Raw genomic sequence first — 26,249 nt, 5'->3', positions numbered from 1 at the left:
TTTATTTAACTTATATGCAGAGTACATTATGTGAAATACCAAGCTGGATGAATCACAGACTGGAATCAAGATTGCAAGAAGTAACAACAACCTTAGATATGCAGATGATGCCAGCAGAAAGCAAAGATGAACTAAAGTGCCTCTTGATGAGGGTGAAAGAGGAGAGTGAAAAAGATGGCTTAAAACTCAACATTCAGAAAACTAAGATCCATGGCTTCCAGTCCTATCACTTTATGCAAATAGATGGGGAAAAAGTGGAAACAGTGACAGATTTTATTTACCTGGGCTCCAACATTACTGTGGAAGGTGACTGCAGCCATGAAATTAAAAGATGCTTGCTCTTTGGAAGAAAAGTTATGACAAACCTAGACAGCATAGTAAAAAGCAGAGACATCACTTTCTCAACAAAGGTCAAAGCTGTGGTTTTTCCAGTAGTCATCTATGGATGTGAAAGTTGGACCATAAAGAATGCTGAGTGCCGAAGAATTGATGCTTTTGAATTGTGATGCTGGAGAAGACTCTTGAGAGTCCCTTGGACAGCAAGGAGATCAAACCAGTCAATCCTCAAGGAAATCAACCCTGAATATTCATTGGAAGGACTGATGCTGAAGCTGAAGCTCCAATACTTCTGCCACCTGATGCGAAGAGTCAACTCATTGGTAAAGATCTGATGCTGGGAAAGATTGATAGTAGGAGGAGAAAGGGGGGACAGAGGATGAGATGGTTGGATGGCATCACTGACTCAATGGACATGAGTTTGAGCAAACTCCAGGAGCTAGTAAAGGACACGGAAGCCTGGTATGCTGCAGTCCATGGAGTTGTAGAGAGTTGTACATGACTTAGTGACTGAACAACCACAATGTCCTCAAAGTTCATCCACATGGTAGCATTAGTCAGAATTTCCTTCCTTTTTAAGGGTGAATAATATTCCATTGTATGTATAGAGCACATTTTGTTTATCCATTCATTTGTCGATGGACACTTGGGTTACTCCCGTGTTTTTGCTATTGTGAATAATGCTGCTATGAACAGGGGTATACATCTATCTCTTCAAGACCCTGCTTTCACTTCTTTGGGGTATGTACCCAGAAGTGAAATTATTGTATCATGTAGTAATTTTATTTTTAATTTTTTTCAGGAATTGCCATACTGTTGTCTATAGCCACTGTATCATTTTACACTCCCACCAACAGTGTACAAGAGTTCTGATTTCTCTACCTCCTTACCAACACTTGTTATTTTCTGATTTTTTGGTAGTAGCCATCCTACTGGGTGTGAGCTGGTATCTCATGTTTTTAATTTGTATTTCCCTGATGATCAGTGATGTTGAGTATTTTTGTGTGTGTGCTTATTGGCCATTTGTAAATCTTCGTTTGGAGAAATGTCTATTCAAGTCCTTTGCCCACTTTTGAACCAAGTTGCTTTTTTGTTGTTGTTGAGTATTAGGAGTTCTCTATATACTCTAAATATTAATTCTGTATCAGATATATGATTTGCAAATATTTTCTCCCATTCTATGGGCTGCCTGTGGGCTGCTACTCTGTGTGTATTGTTTTTAGATGCACAAAATTTTAAATTTTTAATGAAGTTCAATTTGTCTGTTTTATTGCTTTGCTTTTGGTGTCACAGTGACAAATCCAGTAAGCATGTTCTCTATGTTTTCTTCTAAGAGTTTTATAGTTTATATATAAAAAATATGTATATATATATATTTTTTATATATATTTGGATGCCCCCGGTCTTAGTTGGGCCATGTGGGATCTAGTTCCCTGACCAGGGATCTAACCCCAGCCCCATGCATTGGGAGTGTGGAGTCTTAGCCACTGGACCACTGGAGAAATGCTGAGTTTTATAGTTTAATGTATTACATTTAAGTCTTTGATGCATTAATCCATCCAGTTAATTTTTGTGTATGTGTTAGGTAAGGGTCCAGCTTAAATTTTTTGCATGAGGGGTGAGGGACCGGTAGCTGCTTCTTTGCTGAAAGTGAAAGTCACTCAGTTATTTCCGACTCATTGTGACCACATGGACTGTAGCCCACCAGGTTCCTCGCCATGGAATTCTTCAGGCAAAAACACTGGAGTGTGTAGCCTATCCCTTCTCCAGGGAATCTTCCTTACCCAAGGATCAAACCCAGGTCCCCCACATTGCAGACAGATTCTTTACCATCTGAGCCACAAGGGAAGCCCTAGAATACTGGAGTGGGTAGCCTATCCCTCTCCAGGAGATATTCCTGATCCAGGAATCAAACCTGGGTCTCCTGCATTGCAGGTGGATTCTTTACCAGCTGAGCTACCAGGGAAGCCTTAGCTACTTTGCTAAGAACTGAAATTAACCAAAATTAACCCTAATTTACCTTCCATGCCTTCCCCCAGAAGTTGCAAGCCTTCAGTAGACTCCAGAATTCTAAAATAGTTATATCAGAGAATTCTGCAAGTGCAGTTGTTGTCTAGGGGGGAGACAGATGCAAGATGCTTCTCACTGCCATTTTCACCTGTTGCCACAGTTTTGCCTTTTCCAGAATTTCATATAATTGGAGTCATACTGTATGTAGCCTTTTCAGATTGGCTTTGTCTGCTTAGTGATATGCAGTGGTTTCCTCTGTATCTTTTTGTGGCTTAGTAGCTACTTTGTTTTTAGGGCTTAATGGTGCTGTGGTCCATGGGGTCTCAGAGTTGGACATGACTGAGTGACTGAACTGAACTGAATATTCTATTATTATTATCTGGATTATTTATTTACCCACTCACCTACTGAAGAACATCTTGGTTGCTCCCAGGTTTTGGCAATTATGCAAAAAGTTGTTATAAACATCTATATGCAGGTGTTTGTATGGACATAAGCTTTCAACTCCTTTGGGTAAATACCAAGTTTTTAGTTTTGTAAGAAATTGCCAAACTGTCACCTAATATAATCTGCTTTGTAAAATATCTTTTGACACACTGAGTTTCTTGAACTGAAATTTCTCAAACTAGATTGATAGTCTCAGGGTTTATGAGAATGTTGAGTTTGAGAAACACTGATGTAGATGGGCATATGCTGTAGAGGCTCAGAGTGTACTAGGAGCAAATGGGGAAAGGTTTTGTGACAGAAATTCATTTCTCTCTCATATAGAAATCCAGATGTTGGCAATCTAGGGCTGTTACTGGGGGTTCTAACAGATGAAAAAGGATGTAGTGAGAGGCAACTGGCATTCTCTGGTGCGATGGATATAAGAGCAATTCAGCAAACAGGTGTCTCAGATCAGATCAGTCGCTCAGTCGTGTCCGACTCTTTGCGACCCCATGAATTGCAGCACGCCAGGCCTCCCTGTCCATCACCAACTCCCGGAGTTCACTCAGACTCACGTCCATTGAGTCAGTGATGCCATCCAGCCATCTCATCCTCTGTAGTCCCCTTCTCCTCCTGCCCCCAATCCCTCCCAGCATCAGAGTCTTTTCCAATGAGTCAACTCTTCGCATGAGGTGGCCAAAGTACTGGAGTTTCAGCTTTAGCATCATTCCTTCCAAAGAAATCCCAGGGCTGATCTCCTTCAGAATGGACTGGTTGGATCTCCTTGCAGTCCAAGGAACTCTCAAGAGTCTTCTCCAACACCACAGTTCAAAAGCATCAATTCTTCGGCGCTCAGCCTTCTTCACAGTCCAACTCTCACATCCATACATGACCACAGGAAAAACCATAGCCTTGACTAGACGAACCTTTGTTGGCAAAGTAATGTCTCTGCTTTTGAATATGCTATCTAGGTTGGTCATAACTTTCCTTCCAAGGAGTAAGCGTTTTTTAATTTCATGGCTGCAGTCACCATCTGCAGTGATTTTGGAGCCCAGAAAAATAAAGTCTGACACTGTTTCCACTTTTTCCCCATCTATTTCCCATGAAGTGATGGGACCAGATGCCATGATCTTCGTTTTCTGAATGTTGAGCTTTAAGCCAACTTTCACTTTCCACTTTCACTTTCATCAAGAGGCTTTTTAGTTCCTCTTCACTTTCTGCCATAAGGGTGGTGTCATCTGCATATCTGAGGTTATTGATATTTCTCCCGGTAATTTTGATTCCAGCTTGTGCTTCTTCCAGCCCAGCGTTTCTCATGACGTACTCTGCATATAAGTTAAATAAACAGGGTGACAATATACAGCCTTGACGTACTCCTTTTCCTATTTGGAACCAGTCTATTGTTCCATGGCCAGTTCTAACTGTTGCTTCCTGACCTGCATACAAATTTCTCAAGAGGCAGATCAGGTGGTCTGGTATTCCCATCTCTTTCAGAATTTTCCACAGTGTATTGTGAGCCACACAGTCAAAGGCTTTGGCATAGTCAATAAAGCAGAAGTAGATGTTTTTCTGGAACTCTCTTGCTTTTTCCATTATCCAGCGGATATTGGCAATTTGATCTCTGGTTCCTCTGCCTTTTCTAAAACCAGCTTGAACATCTGGAAGTTCACGGTTCACATATTGCTGAAGCCTGGCTTGGAGAATTTTGAGCATTACTTTACTAGCATGTGAGATGAGTGCAATTGTGCGGTACTTTGAGCATTCTTTGGCATTGCCTTTCTTTGGGATTGGAATGAAAACTGACCTTTTCCAGTCCTGTGGCCACCGCTGTTTTCCAAATTTGCTGGCATATTGAGTGCAGCACTTTCACAGCATCATCTTTCAGGATTTGGAATAGCTCATCTGGAATTCTACCACCTCCACTGGCTTTGTTCGTAGTGATGCTTTCTAAGGCCCACTTGACTTCACATTCCAGGATGTCTGGCTCTAGATCAGTAATCACACCATCGTGATTATCTGGGTCATGAAGATCTTTTTTGTACAGTTCTTCTGTGTATTCTTGCCATCTCTTCTTAATATCTTCTGCTTCTGTTAGGTCCATACCATTTCTGTCCTTTATCGAGCCCATCTTTGCATGAGATGTTCCTTTGGTATCTCTGATTTTCTTGAAGAGATCTCTAGTGTTTCCCATTCTGTTGTTTTCCTGTGTCTATCTACTGGAAAATTCCTGTGTTAGAGGATAGGCATATTAGGAAATGACACAACAATGTCAGAGCTTCAGCTACTCCCACACCAGATTTATCATAGTTAATTAGGTTACAAGTCAGGCTGAGACATGAGTTCAACTTCGGCAGAGGTAAGGAACTGTGGGGGAGAGACACTAGCAGTTGACCTGGGTAAAGCCTTCCCAAAAAGGATACACTTAAGTTGGGAATTCAAATAGAATTCATTGGGCATAGTTGGGCATTCAATGCATAGAAAACAGAAGTAGAAAAAACAGGTGTGACGGATTAGGAAATTGACTCAGCTTGTGACTTAGCTTGTGACAGGGGGCTTCTCAGGTGGTGCTAATGGAAAAGAACCTGCCTGCCAGTGCAGGAAACATAAGAGATGTGAGTTTGATCCCTGAATAGGGAAGATCCCCTGGAGAAGAAAATGGCAACTCACTCCAGTATTCTTGCCTGCAGAATCCCATGGACAGAGGAGCCTGGCAGGATACAGTCCATTGGGTCGCAGAGAGTTGAACACGACTGAAGTGTCTTGGCACGCATGCATGCACGTGACTGGAGCTAAGGTGGTTGATTAAAGCCAAGTTGCAAACGGTCTCTTTATGAAACATTTTCATTTTATTCTATTGAAAATGGGTGACAAAGATATTGTAGGTGGTAAGCATGATTAAATGTATAATTTAGAGCAATAACTCAAGATTGATTTAGATAGGCAGCAACTAAAGACAGCAGTCCAAGTGGGAGATAATAAGGACCTGTCCTGACATAGGACAATAATAGTGTGAATACAAATGAGGAGGTACAGATTAATTAAATCCTTGAGAACTGGGACTTCCTTGGTGGTCCAGTGGCTAAGACTCAGCACTCCTAATGCAGGGGCCCTGGTCAGGGAACTAGATCCCACATGCTACTCCTAAAAAAAAAAGATCCCAAATGCCAGAACTAAAAGAGCCCATGTGCTGCAACTCAGATGCCACACAGCCAAATAAATAAAAATAAATATTAAAAAAACTTTGTACTTCAAAGGACACTATCAAGAAGGTAAAAAAGCTAGGATATTCCCTGGCAGTCCAGTGGTTAGGACTCTGTGTTTTCACTGCTGGGGAGATGGGTTCAATCCCTGGTGGGGGAGCTAAAATCCCAAATGCTGCATTGTATGACCAAAATAATAATTAATTTTTTTAAAAAAGTAAAGCAACCCACAGAATAGGAGAAAATATTTGCAAATCATATGTCTGACGAGGGTCTGATATCCATTATATATCAGAGAAGGCAATGGCAACCCACTCCAGTACCCTTGCCTGGAAAAACCCATGGACAGAGGAGCCTGGTAGGCTGCTATCTATGGGGTCGCATAGAGTCGGACACGACTGAGCGACTTCAGTTTCACTTTTCATTTTTCATGCATTGGAGAAGGAAATGACAACCCACTCCAGTGTTCTTGCCTGGAGAATCCCAGGAAGGGTGGAGCATATATATATACACACACACACATATATATGTGTGTGTATATATATATATATATATATATATATATGTAGACTCTTATAAAATCAACAACAGAAAGGCAAACAACCAAATTAGAAAATGGGCAAAAGATTGAACAAACGTTTCTCCAAAGAAGATATGCAGCTAGCCAACAAGCACATGAAAGATGTTCAATATCACTAGCCATAAGGGAAATGCAAGTCAAAACCACAAAGAGGATAACATTTCACATCCACTAGGATGGCTAGAATCAAAAGGACAGATAACAAGTAATAACAAAGATGTGGAGAAATTGGAACCCTCATACATTTCTGGTGGGAAAATAAAATGGTATAGCTTCTTTGGAAAACAATTTGGAAGTTCCTCAAAAAGTTAGAGTTACCATTTGACCCACCAATTCCACTTCTAGATATATACCCAAGAGACATGAAAACATATGTCCACACAAAGATTTGTGCAGAAATGAAAGCAGCATTATTCATAATAGCCAAAAAATCTATCAACTCATGAATGGAGAAACAAAGTAACGGCATATCCATATAAGGCATATTTTTCAGCCTAAAAAGTACTGAAGTACTGATACATGCTACCATGTTTGTCCTGAGAATATCATACTAATTGACAGAAACTAGATACAAAAGGTTAAATATTGTATTATTCCATCTTCATGAAATGTCCAGAATAGGCAAATCCTATTTGATGTTTGTAGGGACTGATGAAGAAGAGAGAATTAAGAGTCACAGTTAATTTGGCCTCTTTTGGGGTGATGAGAGTAGAAGGTGGTGATGGTGGTATAACTTTGTGAATGCACTGAAAATCACTGAATTGCATACTGTAAAATGATGACTTATATGACATGTACATTATACCTCAATTAAAGATGTCCCCCTCCAAAAAAAGTAATTCTATAGAATTTGATAATTGACATTTGAGATAAGTGAGAGAAAGTCAAAGAACAATTTTCTATCTTGAAGGATTAGGTGAATAGTAATGCCAGTATTAAAATGAGGGTTAGGGTTGGAGGTAGGACATCAGCAGAAGTAGTCCTGGAAGTAAAGATTATGAGTTTAATTTAGAAAATATTTAGGGTACTTCCCTGTTAGTCCAGTGGTTAAGACACTGCCTTCCAATGCTGGGTTTTGGGGTTTAATCCTTGGTAGGGGAGCTAAGATCCCACATGCATCTTGGACAAAAAGACAAAACATAAAACAGAAACAATAGAATAGCAAATTCAATAAAAGACATTTTTTAAAAAGAAAATATTTGGGATTTCCCTAGCGGTCCTTTGGTTAGGACTCGGCACTTTCACTGCCAATGCCCAGGTTCAGTCCCTGGTCGGGGAATTAAGATCCCACAAGCCATGCAGCACAACAAAAAGAAAAAAGAGAGAAAATACTGACTTTTCAGTTGTCTGTAGAGCACTCTTTTGGGGGGCAGTTCAAAAAACTTAAGTCTGGACATGAAAAGACAGATAAGAGTTAAGATAGTTAGACTTAGGGTCATCCAGACTTGATTGATAGCTAAAACCAGAGAGAAGTTATGATAGCATTCAACAAAGAGCTGGGACCTTGCGAGATTTGTTTGAACCAAGAAATAGGTTGAATTAAAAAAACAAAACAAAAAAATCTAGAAAAGAGCATTAGAAAGATAGGAAAACCAAGATGGAACAGGGTCTTGGATACCTGGGAAGTTTGTGTTGTTCTGTAGGAAAGGGGTAAGAGGAGCCCTGAACCCAAAGTCACAGCTTACTAACCGTTCTAATTTCCCACTAAGAATCAGATTTTAAAACAGCAATTTCTGCTCCCCCCCTTTCTTTTTCTGTGTTGCAAATGCAAAGGAACCAGAGAACATAAACTTTGAGAGCTTATGTCACTTTGAGAAATAAAATTACGTCAAGTACAAGGATAGAAGGACATTTTGTACTGAAATAGCATGACGTTTCATTCCCAGAAGGTAACTCAGAAGTAAGAAGCATATTAGAACCCCAAATGGACTGAGGGGCTGGATTTTAGAAAGGCTGGCTTTATTCTCATCCTGGGTTCTCAGTTGCCCTGCCTTACGGTAGCTTTCTACTGCCAGAGCTTGCAAATGGGAACTAGGTGAAGAGCACAAATGTTTGAAACTATTAATATCTTAATTTTTATATACAATCCTACTAAAGAAAAAAGCCTCTCTAAACAAAAATCTCTTATTTTTATTAATGAGTCCCCCAGAAGACTCCAAATCCCAGAATTCTGCAATTAATGTGCAAAACCTTTTGTACAAGTGTTACAATTTAATAGAAATCTTAACTAGCTCCTTTTGAGGTGGCCAGGATTAGGATATAGTTTTTACTTGCTTTTCCTTTCTGTTTTTAAAGTTGTTTCTCTGATAATAGGCAAAAAGAAAAAAATACTAGGAGACCTAAAGATTTGGTATTCTTCTCTATGAAATAGGTCTTGATTAGTCTGTTTCTTTCTATAAATGAGGAAATCACGGCGGAAAGAAGCTGGTTAGAAATGATGAAGCTGGGGCTTCCCTGGTGGCTCAGTGGTAAAGAATCCTCCTGCCAATGCAGGAGACTTGAGTTTGATCCCTAATCTGGGAGGATCCCACATGCCATGGAGCAGCTAAGTCCATATGCCACAACTACTGAGCTTGTGCTCTAGAGCCCAGGAGGGCAACTACTGAGCCTGCATTGCTGCAACTACTGAAGTCTGCCTGCCCTAGAGCCACTACTCTGCAACAAGAGAAGTCACTACAATAAGAAGCCTGTGCACCATGACTAGAGAGTAGCCCCTGCTCACCACAACTAGAGAAAAAAAGCCTTCACGGCAAAGAAGACCCAGCACAGCTTAAATAAATAAACAAACAAAATTTTAAAAAAGAAATTATGAAGCTGATTTGAAATGATGAATCACTGCAGACTGCTGATTAATGCCCTGGAGATGCCTGATGTCAGGAATCTATTTCCAGCCATCTCCCCCTGTAGCTGGAGATTGTTGAATTGATGTCAAATTTTATTGTATGTTCATTTCAGAAGTGTGCAAAAATATTTGACTTTTTAATTTTTCTTGAGCATTTCATAATGTATGAAACCTTTCATATGCATTATCTTATTTTAACCTTACCTTAACTCTGAGAGATGGAAAATTTAGATTTTATCATCACTGTTTTACAAGTGGAGGGATTGAGAGAGGTTTAGCAGTTTGCCCAAATTCACATTGTTTCCAAGTGGTGACATAGTACTCTCAATCTTGTGACTTCTAGTATCTTTCCATAAGACATGTTGCCTTTAAAGTCTGGTCAGTGCTTCATTGTATGCCTTTTCTTTTAACACAGACTCAAACAAAGGACTTTTTATTCCCTTCCCTAACCGGGAAATAAAGGACTCCCTAACAAGTACTTCTGCAACCCAGGGCAGTGTTATACCAGATCAGAAATTAGACCCTTTCCTATTGGGAACACAGGTAATGTATTCACCCTCCTGCTGGATCTATTGACTAGTCAGTGATCAATGCTAATAATCCAGTAGATTCTCAGTTATTCATGAAGGTCTAAGAGGACTTTAAGTATTTTTTCTCTCTTTTTAAAAAATTTTATTTGGGGAAAATTGCTTTACAATGTTGTGTTAGTCTCTGTTGTACAACAATGCAAATCAACCATAATTATACATATATCACCTTCCTCTTGAACCTCCCTCCCCTCCTCTCACTCTACCCCTTTGCTGCTGCTGCTGCTGCTAAGTCGCTTCAGTCGTGTCCGACTCTGTGTGACCCCATAGACGGCAGCCCACCAGGCTCCCCTGTCCCTGGGATTCTCCAGGCAAGAACACTGGAGTGGGTTGCCATTTCCTTCTCCAATGCATAAGAGTGAAAAGTGAAAGTGAAGTCGCTCAGTCGTGTCTGACTCTCAGCAACCCCATGGACTGTAGCCCACCAGGCTCCTCCATCCATGGGATTTTCCAGGCAAGAGTACTGGAGTGGGGTGCCGTTGCCTTCTCCACCACCCCTTTAAGTCATCACAAAGTGCCAGGTTGGGCTCCCTGTGTTACACAGCAACTTCCTACCAGCTATCTGTTTTACACATGGTAGTGTATATATGTCAATGCTACTTTCTCTGTTTGTCCCACTCTCTCCATTCCCCACTGTGTTCACAAGTCCATTCTCTATATCTGAGTCTCCATATCTGAGTCTCCATTCCTTCCCTGCAAATAGGTTTATCAATACCATTTTTCTAGATTCCATATATATGTGTTAATATATAATATTTGTTTTTCTGCTTGCTTCACTCTGTATAACAGGCTCTAGTTTCATCTACCTCACTAGAACAGACTCAAATTTGTTCTTTTTTATGGCTGAGCAGTATTCCATTGTATGTATGTACCACATCTTATTTATCCTTTCATCTGTTGATGGACATGCAGATTGCTTCCAATGTCCTAGCTACTGTAAATAGTGCTGCTATAAACATTGGGGTACATGTGTCTTTTTCAGTTATGGTTTTCTCAGGGTATATGCCCAGTAGTAGAATTGCTGGATCATATGGTAGTTTTATTCCTAGTTGTTTTTTTTTTTTTAAAGGAATCTCCATACTGTTCTCTATAGCAGCTGTTTCGATTTACATTCCTACCAGCAGTGTAGGAGGTGGAGTGTAGTTGATTTATAATGTTGTTAGTTTCTGCTGCACAGCAAAGTGAATCAGTTATACATATACATATATCTACTCTTTTTCAGATTTTTTTTCCCATATAGGTCATTATAGAGTGTCCAGTAGAGTTCCCTGTGGTATAAAGTGAAAGTCGCCCAGTCATGTCTGACTCTTTTCGACCCCATGGACTATATAGTCCTTGGAATTCTCTAGGCCAGAACACTGGAGTGAGTAACCTTTCCCTTCTCCAGGGGATCTTCCCAACCCAGGGATCAAACCCAGGTCTTCTACATTGCAGGCAGACTCTTTACCAGCCGAGCCACATGGGAAGCCCAAGAATACTGGAGTGGATAGCCTATCTCTTCTCCAGCAGATCTTCCCAACCCAGGAATCGAACCAGGGTCTCCTGCATTACAGGTGGATTCTTTAGCAACTGAGCTATCAGGGAAGCCCCCTTATTTACAAGACAGAGTCACAGATGTAAAAAACAATTTTAGGGTTACCAAGGGGTAAAGGAGGGGAGGGATAAATTGGGAGATTGGAATTGACACATGCACACTAAGTAGTGTGACTCTGTCTTGTAAATAAGTTCATTTGTACTTTTTTTTTTTTAAGATTCCACATGTAAGTGATGATATATGACATTTGTCTTTGACTTAAGACACTTTTTTGGTGAAGGCATGTTAGACACAGGAAAAGGAAAGCACAAGACAGGATGCAAAGAGCCTTTTCCATTAATTTTAGTCTCCCCTTTCTCTCTCGCCTAGAATCTGATCAAATGTACATATAATTTTAACACATTGTATGCCAGGCATTTTGGCACTCGAAGAGGGATACAACTGTTACAGATTTGGGCTGGTTTTCAGCTTTCTCCTCTCTCCCAGTGTCTCCATTTCCTGTTACCTGGCTTCTTTACATTTTCTACTTCTTAGCCTTTTAATTACTGGATTCTTAACATCTCAGGGATGGCTCTCCTAACACTGCCTCTTGAGCAATGAAGAGGCAGAGATCATGTAAGATGGGGGAAGAATTTAAAAAGTTCTTAGAGAAAAAATTGGTGGGAGTCCATTACTTATTTATATGAATGAATATGATGCAGGAAGCAGAATTGATGACTTTATATTCAACTTCTTTTGTTTGCATTTTCTTTAATAAGTTATTGAGTAGTAAATTTGCTGAAAATATCCAGAAGGAGAAAGAAAAGAAGGAAAGACTGACTAATCCACAATTTGGATAATCAACACTATATACAAGGAAAAAGATAGTAAGATTTCCTTTCAGGTTGAACTGTTAGAATGCCTTCATTTTATAAAAGGACAGATTAGCATTTAGTTGGTTTCTCTGTTTTTGGAGATTCTCCTTGGGTAATTTAGAAACTACTTCAATTACCATTTTTTTAAAAAAACTTGGTATTGTTTTAAAGTAATTGAGACAAAAATATATTCTATATCTACATGCATGTGCATGCTTAGTTGTGTCTTGTGACTTCAGGGACTGTAGCCTGCCAGCTCCTCTGTCCTTGCCACTTCTTCCTCCAGGGGACCTTCACAACCCAGAAATCAGATCTGTGTCTCCTGCATTGGCAGGCAGATTCTTTACTGCTGAGCCATTAGGAAAGCCTTACTCTAATTTACAGTTAACATTAAATAGCACTTTTTATATTTAAAAAAAAACCCAAAACTTTGAAATAACTTCTTGAAGTGAGAGGAAAAAGAAAATCGAATAAATAGCCTGCTTTATGTCCTCTTAGTTTAAGAAATAGGAAGTAGGATTTCTTTCTCTGCATAACTACCTAAAAGATACTGAATACTTGAAGATGGTTTTTTAAAAAGCAAACTCTAGATGGCTTTCTAGATGCAAAAGTAGGAAGTCAAGAGATACCTGGAGTAACAGGCAAATTTGGCCTCAGAGTACAAAACGAAGCAGGTCAAAGGCTGACAGAGTTTTGCCAAGAGAATGCACGGGTCATAGCAAACACCCTCTTCCAACAACAAAAGAGAAGACTACACATAGACATCAACAGATGGTCAATACCATAATCAGATTGATTATATTCTTTGCAGCCAAAGATGGAGAAGTTCTATACAGTCAACAAAAACAAGACTGGGAGCTGACTGTGGCTCAGATCATGAATACTCCTTACTGCCAAATTCAGACTTAAATTGAAGAAAGTAGGGAAAACCACCAGACCATTCAGGTATGACCTAAATCAAATCCCTTACAATTATACAGTGGAAGTGACAAATAGATTCAGGGGATTAGATCTGATAGACAGAGTGCCTGAAGAACTATGGAGGTTCATGACATTGTATAAGAGGCAGTGATCAAGACCATCCCCAAGATAAAGAAATGCAAAAGGGCAAAATGGTTGTCTGAGGAGGCCTTACAAATAGCTATGAAAAGAAGAGAAGATAAAGGCAAAGGAGAAAAGGAAAGATATACCCATTTGAATGCAGAGTTCCAAAGAATAGCAGGAAGAATAAGAAAGCCTTCCTCAGTGATCAATGCAAAGAAATAGAGGAAAACAATACAATGGGAAAGACTAGCGATCTCTTCCAAGAAAATTAGAGCTACCAAGGGAACATTTCATGCAAAGATGGGCACAATAAAGGACAGAAATGTATGGACCTAACAGAAGCAGAAAATATTAAGAAGAGGTGGCGAGAATACACAGAAGAACTATACAAAAAAGATCTTCATGACTCAGATACCCACAATGGTGTGATCACTCACCTAAGAGCCAGACATTGTGGAATGCAAAGTCAAGGGGGTCTTGGGAAGTATCACTATGAACAAAGCTAGTGAAGGTGACAGAATTCCAGTTGAGCTATTTCAAATCCTAAAAGATGATGCTTTGAAAGTGTTGCACTCAATATGCCAGCAAATTTGGAAAACTCAGCAGTGGCCACAGGACTGGAAAAGGTCAGTTTTCATTCCAATCCCAAAGAAAGGCAATGCTAAAGAATGTTCAAACTACCGCACAATTGCACTCTTCTCACATGCTAGCAAAGTAATACTCAAAATTCTCCAAGCCAGTCTTCAACAGTACGTGAACTTCTAGATGTTCAAGCTGGTTTTAGAAAAGGCAGAGGAACCAGAGATCAAATTGCCAACATCTGTTGTATCATTGAAAAAGCAAGAGAGTTCCAGAAAAACATCTACTTCTGCTTTATTGACTATGCCAAAGCCTTTGACTGTGTGGATCACAACAAACTGTGGAAAATTCTTCAAGAGATGGGAATACGAGACACCTGACCTGCCTCCTGAGAAATCTGTATGCAGGTCAAGAAGCAACAGTTAGAACTGGACATGGAACAACAGACTGGTTCCAAATCGGGAAAGGAGTACATCAAGGCTATATATTGTCACCCTGCTTATTTAACTTATACGCAGAGTACATCATGCAAAATGTCGGGATGGATGAAGCACAAGCTGGAATCAAGATCACTGGGAGAAATATTAATAAGCTCAGATATGCAGATGACACCACCCTTATGACAGAAAGTAAAGAAGAACTAAAAAGCCTCTTGATGAAAGTGAAAGAGGAGAGTGAAAAAGTTGGCTTAAAACTCAACATTCAGAAAACTAAGATCATGGTGTCTGGTCCCATCACTTCATGGGAAATAGATGGGGAAACAGTGAAAACAGTGACAGACTGTATTTTGGGGGGCTCCAAAATCACTGCAGATGGTGACTGCAGCCACGAAATTAAAAGAACTTATTCCTTGTAAGAAAAGCTATGACCAACCTAGACAGCATATTAAAAAGCAGAGACATCACTTTGCCAACAAGTAATGTCCATCTAGTCAAAGCTATGGTTTTTCCAGTAGTCATGTATGGATATGAGAGTTGGACTATAAAGAAAGCTGAGCAATCAAAGAATTGATGCTTTTAAACTGTGGTGTTAGAGAAGACTCTTGAGAGTCTCTTGGAAAGCAAGGAGATCCAACTAGTCAGTCCTAAAGGAAATCAGTCCTGAATGAATATTCATTGGAAGACCTGATGCTGAAGCTGAAGCTCCAATACTTTGGCCACCTGATGTGAAGAACTGACTCATTGGAAAAGACCCTGATGCTAGGAAAGACTGAAGGCGGGAGGAGAAGGGGACGACAGAGGATGACAGAGGATGAGGTGGTTGGATGGCATCACTGACTCGATGGACATGAGTTTTGAGGAAGCTTTGGGAGTTGGTGATGGACAGGGAAGCCTGGCATGCTGCAGTCCATGGGGTCACAAAGAGTTGGACACGACTGAGCGACTAACTGAACTGAGATGGCTTTCTACTTTGTATAAATCCTTGCTTAATTATGCCTTAGATTAATTTTCAGCCTATTAAAGGTCCCAGTAGCTCCTGTGCTTGATGCTCAGCTTTACCAGAGGTAATATAAATATGTGAGTTCTTTAAACAGAAATAAGTTTGGAAAGGTGGTACCATCTAAATTCTATGCTGAGTTATCAAAAACAGAGAAAATAGAATATCTCACCATTTGGTGTGTTCTTTACTATCTAAAGAGTATTTTGTCTTTGCAAGGCATCTCTTTATCTGCTTCAAAACAACTCTAGAAACTCTTTGCATTGTGGCTAGTTTAAAGAATTTTTTCCCCCAGTTTTATTTAGTTTTTTTTATTTAGGTCCCTAGTTTGCAAGAATGGACTTGCTTACTAACAGGAAAGTATTCTGAACCCTTCCCCCTCTCTGTTCTAGTTAAACTCATGTCTGAATGCCCAGTGACGCTCTTCTAAAAACTTTTCTTTTTAGATGCAGGAAGTGGCAAGAAGGGAGATGCCAAGTGAGAATAACCAGGAAGATGGTAAATATTTTGCTTACAATATTTTTCTCCATGCTAGTCAGAGAAATCTAGATATGACGGGATTTGAGAGAAGATGGAAGGAGATGTCTCCGTCCGGGGGCACTACACGATGAATTCTTTTCTGCTTTCATAAAGGGTTGCCCTGGATGCTTAGTGACGTCTGAGGTTTTTCTAGTTGAGGAGAAGATAGTCTGACTTCCTTTATTCTTGACTTTTTGTATTGGCTAACTATTCCTTGTTTCTTTTACCTTTCTTGCCTTCTTTTGGATTTATTATGTTTTTAATCACCAATTTTTTCTTTCTGCTAATTTATAAGTTATACACTCTTTCTGTACTTTTGATATTATTATGCCCCAAATTATAATATGAGTCCTTAACTTGTTCAACTTCAAAATTAATCAACACCTTAACACTTCTCTTGGAAAATTCAAAGTACTTTACTCCTTTTAATCCCTTCTAATTAATGTATAGTTATTATGGATTTTAATTATATTTTTAAAAACTCACTAGATACTATTTTTATAAAGTCAATGTTTATTTAAGCTTATCTATATATTTACTACTTTGTTTTGCTCCTTATTTCTTCTTCTTTTTTTAATCCTAGACTTCCCTTCTGAGATAATTTTCCTGTAGTTCATAGTACATCTTTTAGAATTTTCTTTAGTGTATGTCTACTGGTAATGAATTCTTTCAGTTTTTGACTGTCTGAAAATGCCCCTATCTCACTATCATTCTTAAAGGGTATTTTTGTTGGGTATAAATTTCTATGTTGGCAGTTATTTCTTTCAAAATATTGAAGGTATTCCACTGTAGTCTGTCTTTTATGGCTGCTTTTAAGAAGTTAGCTAGAAATTTGTCACTCCTGCAAGGATTATGTTTTTTTCTTCTGGCTGCTTTTAAGATTTTCCAATTGTGTTTGATGTTTTTGTGATTTCACTATGATGTGTGAATTTCTTTTTATTTATCTTGTTTGGTATTTATTGCACTTGAATTGGTACATTCTGTCTCATTATTTCTGCAGAATGCTTCAAAAATAATGTGTCCAATTTTTTCTATCTTGTCCCTCTATAACTCTTGATTAAGTAAATATATGTCTGAGACTTTTACATTGTCCTCTTTGCCTCTTATTCTTCATATAATTCATCTTTTTTGTTTGATCTACATTCTGGATAAGTCCTTCTGACCCATACTTTAAATTCATTCTTTTCAGCTGTGTCTAATCTGCTGTTAAGCTTGTTTGCTGAATTCTTAATTTCACTAGTTTTATTTTCAGTTTTACAAATTTGATTTGGTTCTTTTTCAAATCTGCTGGGCCACTTTTTAATAAGCAGAAATTTCCCAGATGTTTTATATCTTTAAACATAGTAAAAATAGCCATTGTATAGGCTGCATCTATTAATTCCAATTTTTGTGTGCCTGTGTTGTCTGTTTTTTCCTACTCATTCTCGCTTGTCTTATTTCCTTTTTTGTTTCCTTTGGCTACTTGCTGGATATTATATTTTATTTTTTCAAGGTAGTTGGTTTTATTTATTTATTTTTTTTCAAATTTTATTTTATTTAACTTTACAATATTGTATTGGTTTTGCCATATATCAAAATGAATCCGTCACAGGTATACATGTGTTCCCCATCCTGAACCCTCCTCCCTCCTCCCTCCCCATACCATCCCTCTGGGTCGTCCCAGTGCACCAGCCCCAAGCATCCAGTATTGTGCATCCAACCTGGACTGGCGACTCGTTTCATATATGATATTATACATATTTCAGTGCCATTCTCCCAAATCATCCCACCCTCTCCCTCTCCCACAGAGTCCAAAAGACAGTTCTATACATCAGTGTCTCTTTTGTTGTCTCGTATACAGGGTTATTGTTACCATCTTTCTAAATTCCATATATAGGCGTTAGTATACTGTATTGGTGTTTTTCTTTCTGGCTTACTTCACTCTGTATAATAGGCTCCAGTTTCATCCACCTCATTAGAACTGATTCAAATGTATTCTTTTTAATGGCTGAGTAATACTCCATTTTGTATATGTACCAAAGCTGTGTATATTATATTTTAAAAACTATTTGTAGGAATGGTTTAAAGTCTTACATGAAGATGTCTTTTCCAGATCAGACTTTCATTTGCTTTTACCAGTTGGCTAGGGGACTATCAATCTGGGATCATCTTAATCCATGCTCAAAACTTGAGGTTCCCTGGACCACCCAGATAATACAAACCTAGATTACCAGTGTACAAGGGCTAGTTTATTTCCAGTTTACCTTTATTCTGAAAATTGTATCCTGCTTAGGTTCCCATCTTAATGTTGGGTGGGTGGTGAGAAGGTGGTTTCTCATACTCTTTACCTTGGATGGATCCTGGACTAGGATTTTATACCTTTTATCCTAAATCTCCTTAGAGAAAAAGTGACTTTAAGTGCTAGACTCATCTCTAAGAGTTCTTGCTGTTTTCTAGATTTTGGCCTAGAAATTCCTCACTAGCTTGTTAGCTCTTTAATGCTTTTAAGGATATATATATCATCCCACTTTTTTTTTTTTCATTTGTGTATATTCTTATTTAATATTTAAATTGTTTAGATGACATTTTAGAAAGTCCCCTGTGGTGCAAGAAGTGTCTTAAATTTGCGTTAAAAACGGATATTACATCTAAGATCTTAAAGGTGAGACTCTGGGCCTATGTATGGTAAAGCAGGGATGGTATCTTCAGTCATTATACATAATAAATGCGCTGTTCTGTGGCTACAAAATCCTGAATCCTTGAACGATCTACTGCCATGCGGCTAATGTTTTATAAGGCACTTTTGGATATGTGAGATATTTTGCCTAACTCTCAGGCTGAATCTTAAAGAATATTTACAAAGCTGCAGCAAAGTAATTTTAAAACGGGATGCTTTACTGATAGGTCTAATTGGGATGGTGAGAAGCAGTTTGCATGCAAGGCCTGTTTGCCTCTCTCTGAGTCATGTTTCACCATACGGAAGGTCACAGACATGGGCCCCTCGAATGGCTGTTCAGCTCACTAAGCCCCCTCAACAGCCACATGACCCCTTCTCCTTTTCTTCATTCAGCTGATCTGCAGAGGTGTGACCGTTGGAATGCACCACGCCTTCGAGAATCCAGGACTTGTCCATACACCGTTCCATTCGCTTCATTATCAGGTCCAGGAGCATCTCAATAGCCTGGTTTATGTTTGTCCCATTGGCAGCACTAGTTTCAAAGTAGGGGACTCCGTATTTCTCTGCAAGTCCTCTGACTTCTTCCTCTTTTACTACTCTTTGGTCTTCCAGATCACTCTTATTCCCACATAACACTATATCTGGGTTTTCACAATATGCATGCATTTGTAGCTGACTTATCCAGTTTCTGACATTGAGAAAACTCTGCTCATTTGTCAGATCAAAAAGCAGAAGAAACCCCATAGCATCTCTGAAGAAGGCAGTTGTCAAGCTACGAAACCTCTCTTGTCCAGCTGTGTCCCATAACTGCAGGTGGATTCTCTGACCTCTGCCAACAGCTCCATCTGGCCCATTGGCTCTGTACACCACTCTCTTTTCCCTGAAATCAATGCCGACTGTTGTGATGAATTTGGAGTTAAATTTACCATCTGTGTACTGATAAAGCACACTGGTCTTCCCTACTCCCGAGTCTCCCAGAGCTAAAAACTTGATGAGGTAATCATAGTCTCCATCAGACATAATGAAGAACTCAGTGGGTCACCTGCTCCGCCCACGGTCCCCACGCCGCTCTGTCTCTGTGCACGGCGTCCACCCGCTGCCCCATCCCACTTTTTAGATATCTTCAACAGGAGGGATAGTCTGATTTATCTAATCTCATTACTTGTTCTTAGATTCTTTTCCTTACATAAGAATATTGTTCTTTAACATTTCTTCCACTGTATGGACTGGTGCTTAGTAAAAACATTGATATTCTTAAAGATTCTATAGAGATAGAAAGTTCCACTGTTCTGAGTTAATGTGACTAACTCAGGAAGGCCTTCAAACATATGAATATCTGAAAACCCCAAAGAACACAGAGACCTCTCTCTTTGTCTGATGCTTTAGTTGCCCCACTCTGAGGCTTTTCAGAGATTCTGATACAGCTGACTGAGAGAAATGTTTTGGAATTGGTTTAGGGGTTTTCATAGGTTTTGAATTTCCTGTCATTTAATTGGCTTATGATAGTGGTTCCCAGTGTGTGAACCTATATCCTCTGGGTGGAGATTTGGAGTGGGAATGGGTTTAGCTTTATTGTGAGGAGTCTGTGAAATCAGAGACCTACCAATTGTTGTCCATAGACTGAATACATAAGACCACAACTTTTGTCATGTGGGGGTGCACCAAAATAGTGGAAGTGTAAATATAGAAATCTCTGACACTAGTTTTCAAAGGGAATTCCTAGGGAATTAGGTTAACGTAAAATTTATCTTCAGAATGTTATAGTCTTTACTGTTTACACAATGTCCAGCATGTTTTGTTGTTCTTCCATGTAGGAATCCCTCCATAATTTTATGCTACTGCTTATAAAAATTATAAACCATCTCTTCCTGAGAACTGTTTTTTTGTTTTTGTTTTTTTTGGTAGACAAGAGTTTATCTAGTGAACAAGGCTACCCTAAAAATTCTCATTGTCTTTTTCCCGCCCCCTTGGTGACGGTTAGAAATCAGACGCTACTCACCTCATCAGATGACAGTTCGATCCCCAGAGAAGATGGCTAAAGAAGGGTACCGAATATCTTTTTTGGACAACAAGTCTTCAGGTTCTTCTCCAGAAAAGGACTTGATACCAAAACCTGATACTTATCAGCTTACCCATGATGCCTCATTGGGTAAACGCCTGGATGTGGGTGATTCTAGCCAGATTCATCCCTATCAGTTACCTTCAGATGTTGGTCTAGAAAATTATGATAGTCATTATTCTCAAAATCTGTCCCTTCACGGAAGTATTGGTAAAAGGCCTCAGAGAAACAAGAACTACAGAGAATATAGCACAAAGCCTTCAAATAACATGAAAGCCACTACATCCCATTCCTGTGGAGACTTACTGACTTCTCTGTCAAACCCTGACTCCAGCACCGGAAGGCTTTTGAAGCTTAGTTCAGGTAATAGCTTCCTATAAGTTTGTAGGCCTCTTTTCTTTAATAGATGTGAAGATTGAAGTTTAACTGGATCTTTTGGAATAAATATTTCTTACATTGGGGAATTCCCTGTCAGTCCAATGGTTAGGATTCTGCGCTTTCGCTGCTGAGGGTGTGGGCTCAGTTCCTGGCCAGGGAACTAAAATATCCTGCAAGCTGCACGGTGCAGCCAAAAGTAAATAAATATATCATGACCAGTAGTCAGAGCCTCAAGAAATCTACAGGGTATGAGTTTAACATGATAGATATATTAGAGAAAATTCATATAAATGCAAACTTGATAACTATATGTTATTTCAGTTAAATAGCATCCTGGGATATATTTCTAGTAACATTTAGTCTTCTCTGGTCTCAATCACTTCTATTGAGAGTTACTTTTTCAGAAAAAGCTAGTTTTAGAAAAGTGTTGGGAGACCACTCTTTAGTTATGTATTTATTCAACAAAATGTATTAAATACCTACTATATGCCAGATGCTGTTCTAGCTCTGTAGGTAACATAGCAAACAAAAGTGAAATTCCATGTGTATTTTTGCCTTAATAAAAAAGGTCTCTACTTTCATGGAAATTCTATTCTAAAGAGGTAAGACAGATGATAAATAAATTATAAATATAGAAGTCAGCTTATGATAAGTGTTGTGAAGAAAAATAACATAAGTGTATTAGAGAATGGCTTCCCCAGATGACTCCAGCAGTAAAGAACCCGCCTGCCAATGTAGAAGACATAAGAGACGTGAGTTTGATCCCTGGGTCAGGAAGATTCCCTGGAGGAGGGCATGGCAACCCACTCCAGTATTCTTACCTGGAGAATCCCATGGACAGAGGAGCTTGGTGGGCTATAGTCCATAAGGTCATAAAGAGTCTGACACGACTGAAGCAACTTAGCATGCACACATGCATGTAGCACTTATTAGAGAGTATATGAAGGAGGTAAAGCTTTAGATCGGAGAAGGCAATGGCACCCTACTCCAGTACTCTTGCCTGGAAAATCCCATGGACAGAGGAGCCTGGTAGGCTGCAGTCCATGGGGTCACTAAGAGTCAGACATGACTGAACGACTTCACTTCCACTTTTCCCTTTCAGGCACAGGAGAAGGAAATGGCAACCCACTCCAGTGTTCTTGCCTAGAGAATCCCAGGGACAGGGGAGCCTTGTGGGCTGCCGTTTCTGGGGTCGCACAGAGTCAGACACGACTGAAGCGACTTAGCAGCAGCAGTAGCAAAGCTTTAGATAGAATGGTCAGGGAAAGCTTCTCAAATGAGAAATAAGAGTACAGACTTAAATAAAATGCATGTGAGTCATGTCGATAACTTGTGGGGGGAGAAATTTTAGACAGTAGAAATAGTAAGTGCAAAGTTCCTGAAACTGGAACGTGCTTGGCATGTTCAAAGAACAGTGAGGAAACAGGGCTGCTACAGTAGAGTGAGGTAGATGAGGTGTATAGATAAAGTCAGATAATCAGACATTTATTCTGGGTCAGATCAGGAGCTGTTGGAGAGTTTGTAGCAGAGAAGTGACATCTAACTTAAAAATTACTCTTGCTACTTAGTTGAGAATACACAATGGGGGGCAAGGATAGAAGTTTCTAAAATTCTAAAAGTAGATCAGAATCTGGATAAGAGATGATGGTAACTTGAACTAGAGAGAAAGCAGTATAGGTGGTGAGAAATAGATTCTGAATATGTTCCAAAGATAACACTCCATGATTTGCTGCTGGGTTGAGGATGAAGTATGAGAGAAAGCAAGTCAAGTATAACTCTCAGGTTTCAAGTCTGAATAAATGGAAGGATGGAGTTACCATTTACTCAGATGGAAAAGAGTATGAGGAACAGGTTTTAGGATAGATACCAAGAGTTGGTCTTAGACATGTTGAGTTTGAGGTGCCTATTAGAACTTCTCAGAGATGCCAATTTGATAATTAGATATATTAGTCTGGAAGAAGGTGGGGCTGGGAATTAAAAGTGTGTGGTTGGCATTAAAACAGACTGGATATAATCTCCCCAAGGGGGTAAATATAGATATAAAAGATATCTGAGGACTAACTTGAGTCCTCCAACAATTAGAAATCTTGCTGATGAAGAGAAACTATCATGGAGAGCAAGAAAGTGGCAGCCACTAAGTAAGAGAAAAGAAAAAAAGCCAAAGAGGGAGTGGTAACCAGGAAGCCACATGAAAAATGTGTTTCAGGAAGGAGAGAGTGATAAATACAGTGTCAGATGTTTTTAATAGATGCATTTAACATTTCTGGGACTGAGAAATGATCATGGTATTTGGCAATGCATTGGTGGTGATGGTTTGGTCACTAAGTCGTGTCTGACTCTTGCGACCCCATGGACTGTAGCCCCAGCCAGATTCCTCTGTTCATGGGATTTCACAGGCAAGAATACTGGAGTAGGTTGTCATTTCCTTCTCCAGGAGATCTTCCTAACCCAGGGATCGAACCCATGTAGTGAGCAGCTTCAGGAGATGCGTGATTAGTAAAAGCCTTGTTGAGGTGAATTAAAGAATCAAAGGAGAAGCAATAGAATTACCGAATATATACAACACCTTCAAGGAGTTTTGCAGTGAATGGGAGCGAAGATGTGGAAATGTAGCTGGAAGGGGGATGGGATCAAAGAGAACATGGTGGAAATGACCCTGTTGGAAGTTTGAGAAGAGATGTGAAATAGTGATCTCAAAGAATAGGAGAGTAAATTGATTAGGGTAATGTATTAAAATAGCTGGGCCCAGTTAAGATAATGGTTATGAATTTAAAGTGAAGATGGTCGAAAGAGATGCATATTCTTCTCCAGTCACTTCCCACTGCTCTGCTGTGGGTTTGGAGTATGTGCACAGAGTATTTAACCAGATTTGGGGCTTTGTCAGGTGGATGGGGAGGGAGAATCCAGACAGTTGAGAGTATATACTAGGGAGAGGCCATTGTGACCCTTGGACTTCAGACAGGTTAAGGAAGGAAGGGAGACTTGAGAGAGTTGAAGAGCAGGTTCATCTCCTGGCCTGTTTCCTTCACAGATCTGTATGCCGCAACCCATTTCAACAGTGACCCTGCTCTGGTGGTGAATGTAGAGCAACAATTAGCCACGAGTCTCAGTGATTTAACGCAAGCACATGGTTCTTTCCCAAACAACTCCATCCTGGGAGACTCTCTTAGGACACTGCTGTTGCCTACTGGGACATCAGAAAACAGAGAGAATTTGACCAAGAGGTCATTAAGCCCATCAAGAAGAGGATTCAGACGGAAAGAAAATATCCTTGCCACCCTGAATACAAAACATGGTTTCAGAGATGCTACAGGCAGTGAGGCAAGTGTTGGCTTGTTTGTGCTTGTACAAAACACATCAGATCCAAGATTAGAATGGGGTTCTGTTTTTGTGATGGTAGTTTTGATCAAGAGTGATAGAAATTCAAAGGGATTTTCAGAGGTCAGTGGGTAATACTGCCAGGCCAAAGGCTGTGATTCTTTTGCCTTTGGGAAAGTCAGTCCCCTTCTGCTGCATTTCGGTCACAGGAAGAATGGTCCCTAATCTACTTCCAGAGCATAAACATGGGGAGAAGTACTTTGATAATAAGTGGACAGAGTTTACGATAGGAAAGAATACACAAGTTGCCAGGGGCTCAGGGTTGGTTGAAGAATGATCTCTGTTTCATTGTTGTTTATAATCTTACCATGTTTACACATTTGCTTTGGCTACAAATGACTAACTTGCTAGGGACCTTTCTTCTGAAAGCATTGCTTTCCTGTCCAGAAACTAAAATTATTCTAGTTTTTCCCCAGAATGAATTAGATTAAGATGATGAATTAAATAATCCAAAGGATTTTTAGCTGAAAGTTGGCTCAGAGAATAAACAACAAATCAAAAAACATTCCCACACATATTATTTAATTCATTTTATAAAATTGTAGTACGATAGTTAGTGTTGTTCTTACTCATTAACTAAGTTTTGTCACTGCCTTTGTATACATCCCTCCATGGAGAATGCCATCTTCTCTCCTCTCATCTATCTGAATATTAATTTTTCTCCAGGTTTTAATTCCATCATGAAACCTTCTTCTCATTAGTTAAAGGAACTATAGCTCTCAGGACATTCCCTTCCCTTGAACCCATAGTCTTAGTCATACGAATCATTTGTCATTTAATGACTTACTGCCTTGTGAGAAAGCAGGTTATTTGGTCAAAAACAACTATTTCTAGTCACTTTTGTTTCACTTGCTGGAAATCTTTTTGCACATCGACATGGGCTTATAAAGGGATTTTGTTGTTGGTTGGTTGGTTGGCTTTTTTTAGCTTTTAAATACTTTCTATTCAGTTTTCAAAACTTTGGAATTGGTTATAATTTTTGTGTACCAAAGGGGGCAGTCTTGTAATACTTTTTTTGACTTTTTGGTCCTTTTTTGTTTTCCATCTTCAGTCACTGATGCCTATTGTTCTAGAAAAGAGCACTAGTGTTAATGTATTTAGGGTAAAGCCATAGCAACATTTAGGATATTTAGGTGCTATATTAATAAGATATGTTCTAGGAAATTTTCTCACCTCTATTTCATGTTATATTGTTAAAACAGTAATTAAAATCTCAATGCACTCTTCTGGACTGTCTTAAAAGTTCCCATTTCTTTTTTCCTGTTAGATACTGTATTTGTTTATATGAAAAGTTATAAAAGAGCTGCTTGAATATAACTATAAAAGAAATACACTGTTTAGTTTCTAGAAAGGTATAAATCAGAAGAGCATTTAAAAGTTGTTTAAAAAATAATCCCATATAAAAAAACACAAAATTAAATATGAATTCTTGATTAGAAAATTTATTTTTAACCAACTGACTTTAGAATCACAAATTATAAAAATTAAATTTAAAAAAATCATAAGGCATAATTTGCTGAAAATTAAAAGTAACAGAATTATTCCAAAGTTCATAAAAAAATTATCCCCCACTCTCACATTATGAAAAGTGAAAGAAAATACATAAGGCATATGTGTGTTTCTAAGTTGCTTCATGATGTACACACAGTATTACCAATACATGAAAAACCAATGATATTTTGATTGGATTTTGAAATGGACATTTCAATATCCATTTTCCACAAGAGTAGTGTAACCAGTCTTTCTATGACTTTCCTTCCTAATCAGATTAGTTTCTTAAGGACTTCATCTTTTAGTTCATATGTTCACAGACCTTATATACAACTCTCA

General features: G+C 39.1%; 1 protein-coding gene and 1 pseudogene across 2 annotated transcripts in view; one reads left to right on the top strand and one right to left on the bottom strand.

The window, feature by feature from the left end:
• LRRC36 (leucine rich repeat containing 36) overlaps nt 1-26,249 on the top strand; it is a 45,558-nt gene that overhangs the window by 10,516 nt on the left and 8,793 nt on the right. Inside the window, exons 3-6 of one of the 2 annotated variants that reach the window (XM_027516273.1) lie at nt 9,810-9,937; nt 15,876-15,927; nt 20,586-21,026; nt 24,073-24,362. In XM_027516273.1, coding sequence (XP_027372074.1) covers nt 9,810-9,937; nt 15,876-15,927; nt 20,586-21,026; nt 24,073-24,362 — 911 coding nt within the window. The remainder of the gene's footprint in view (nt 1-9,809; nt 9,938-15,875; nt 15,928-20,585; nt 21,027-24,072; nt 24,363-26,249) is intronic. The other variant, XM_027516274.1, reaches the window with a different exon arrangement.
• On the bottom strand, nt 18,914-19,677 carry LOC113876732 (annotated as a pseudogene).

This window comes from Bos indicus x Bos taurus, chromosome 18, assembly GCF_003369695.1.
Source record: "Bos indicus x Bos taurus breed Angus x Brahman F1 hybrid chromosome 18, Bos_hybrid_MaternalHap_v2.0, whole genome shotgun sequence".
Taxonomy (NCBI): Eukaryota; Metazoa; Chordata; class Mammalia; order Artiodactyla; family Bovidae; genus Bos; species Bos indicus x Bos taurus.
The sequence above is the reverse complement of the archived record's forward strand: the minus strand, read 5'-3'. Positions and strand labels throughout refer to the sequence as shown.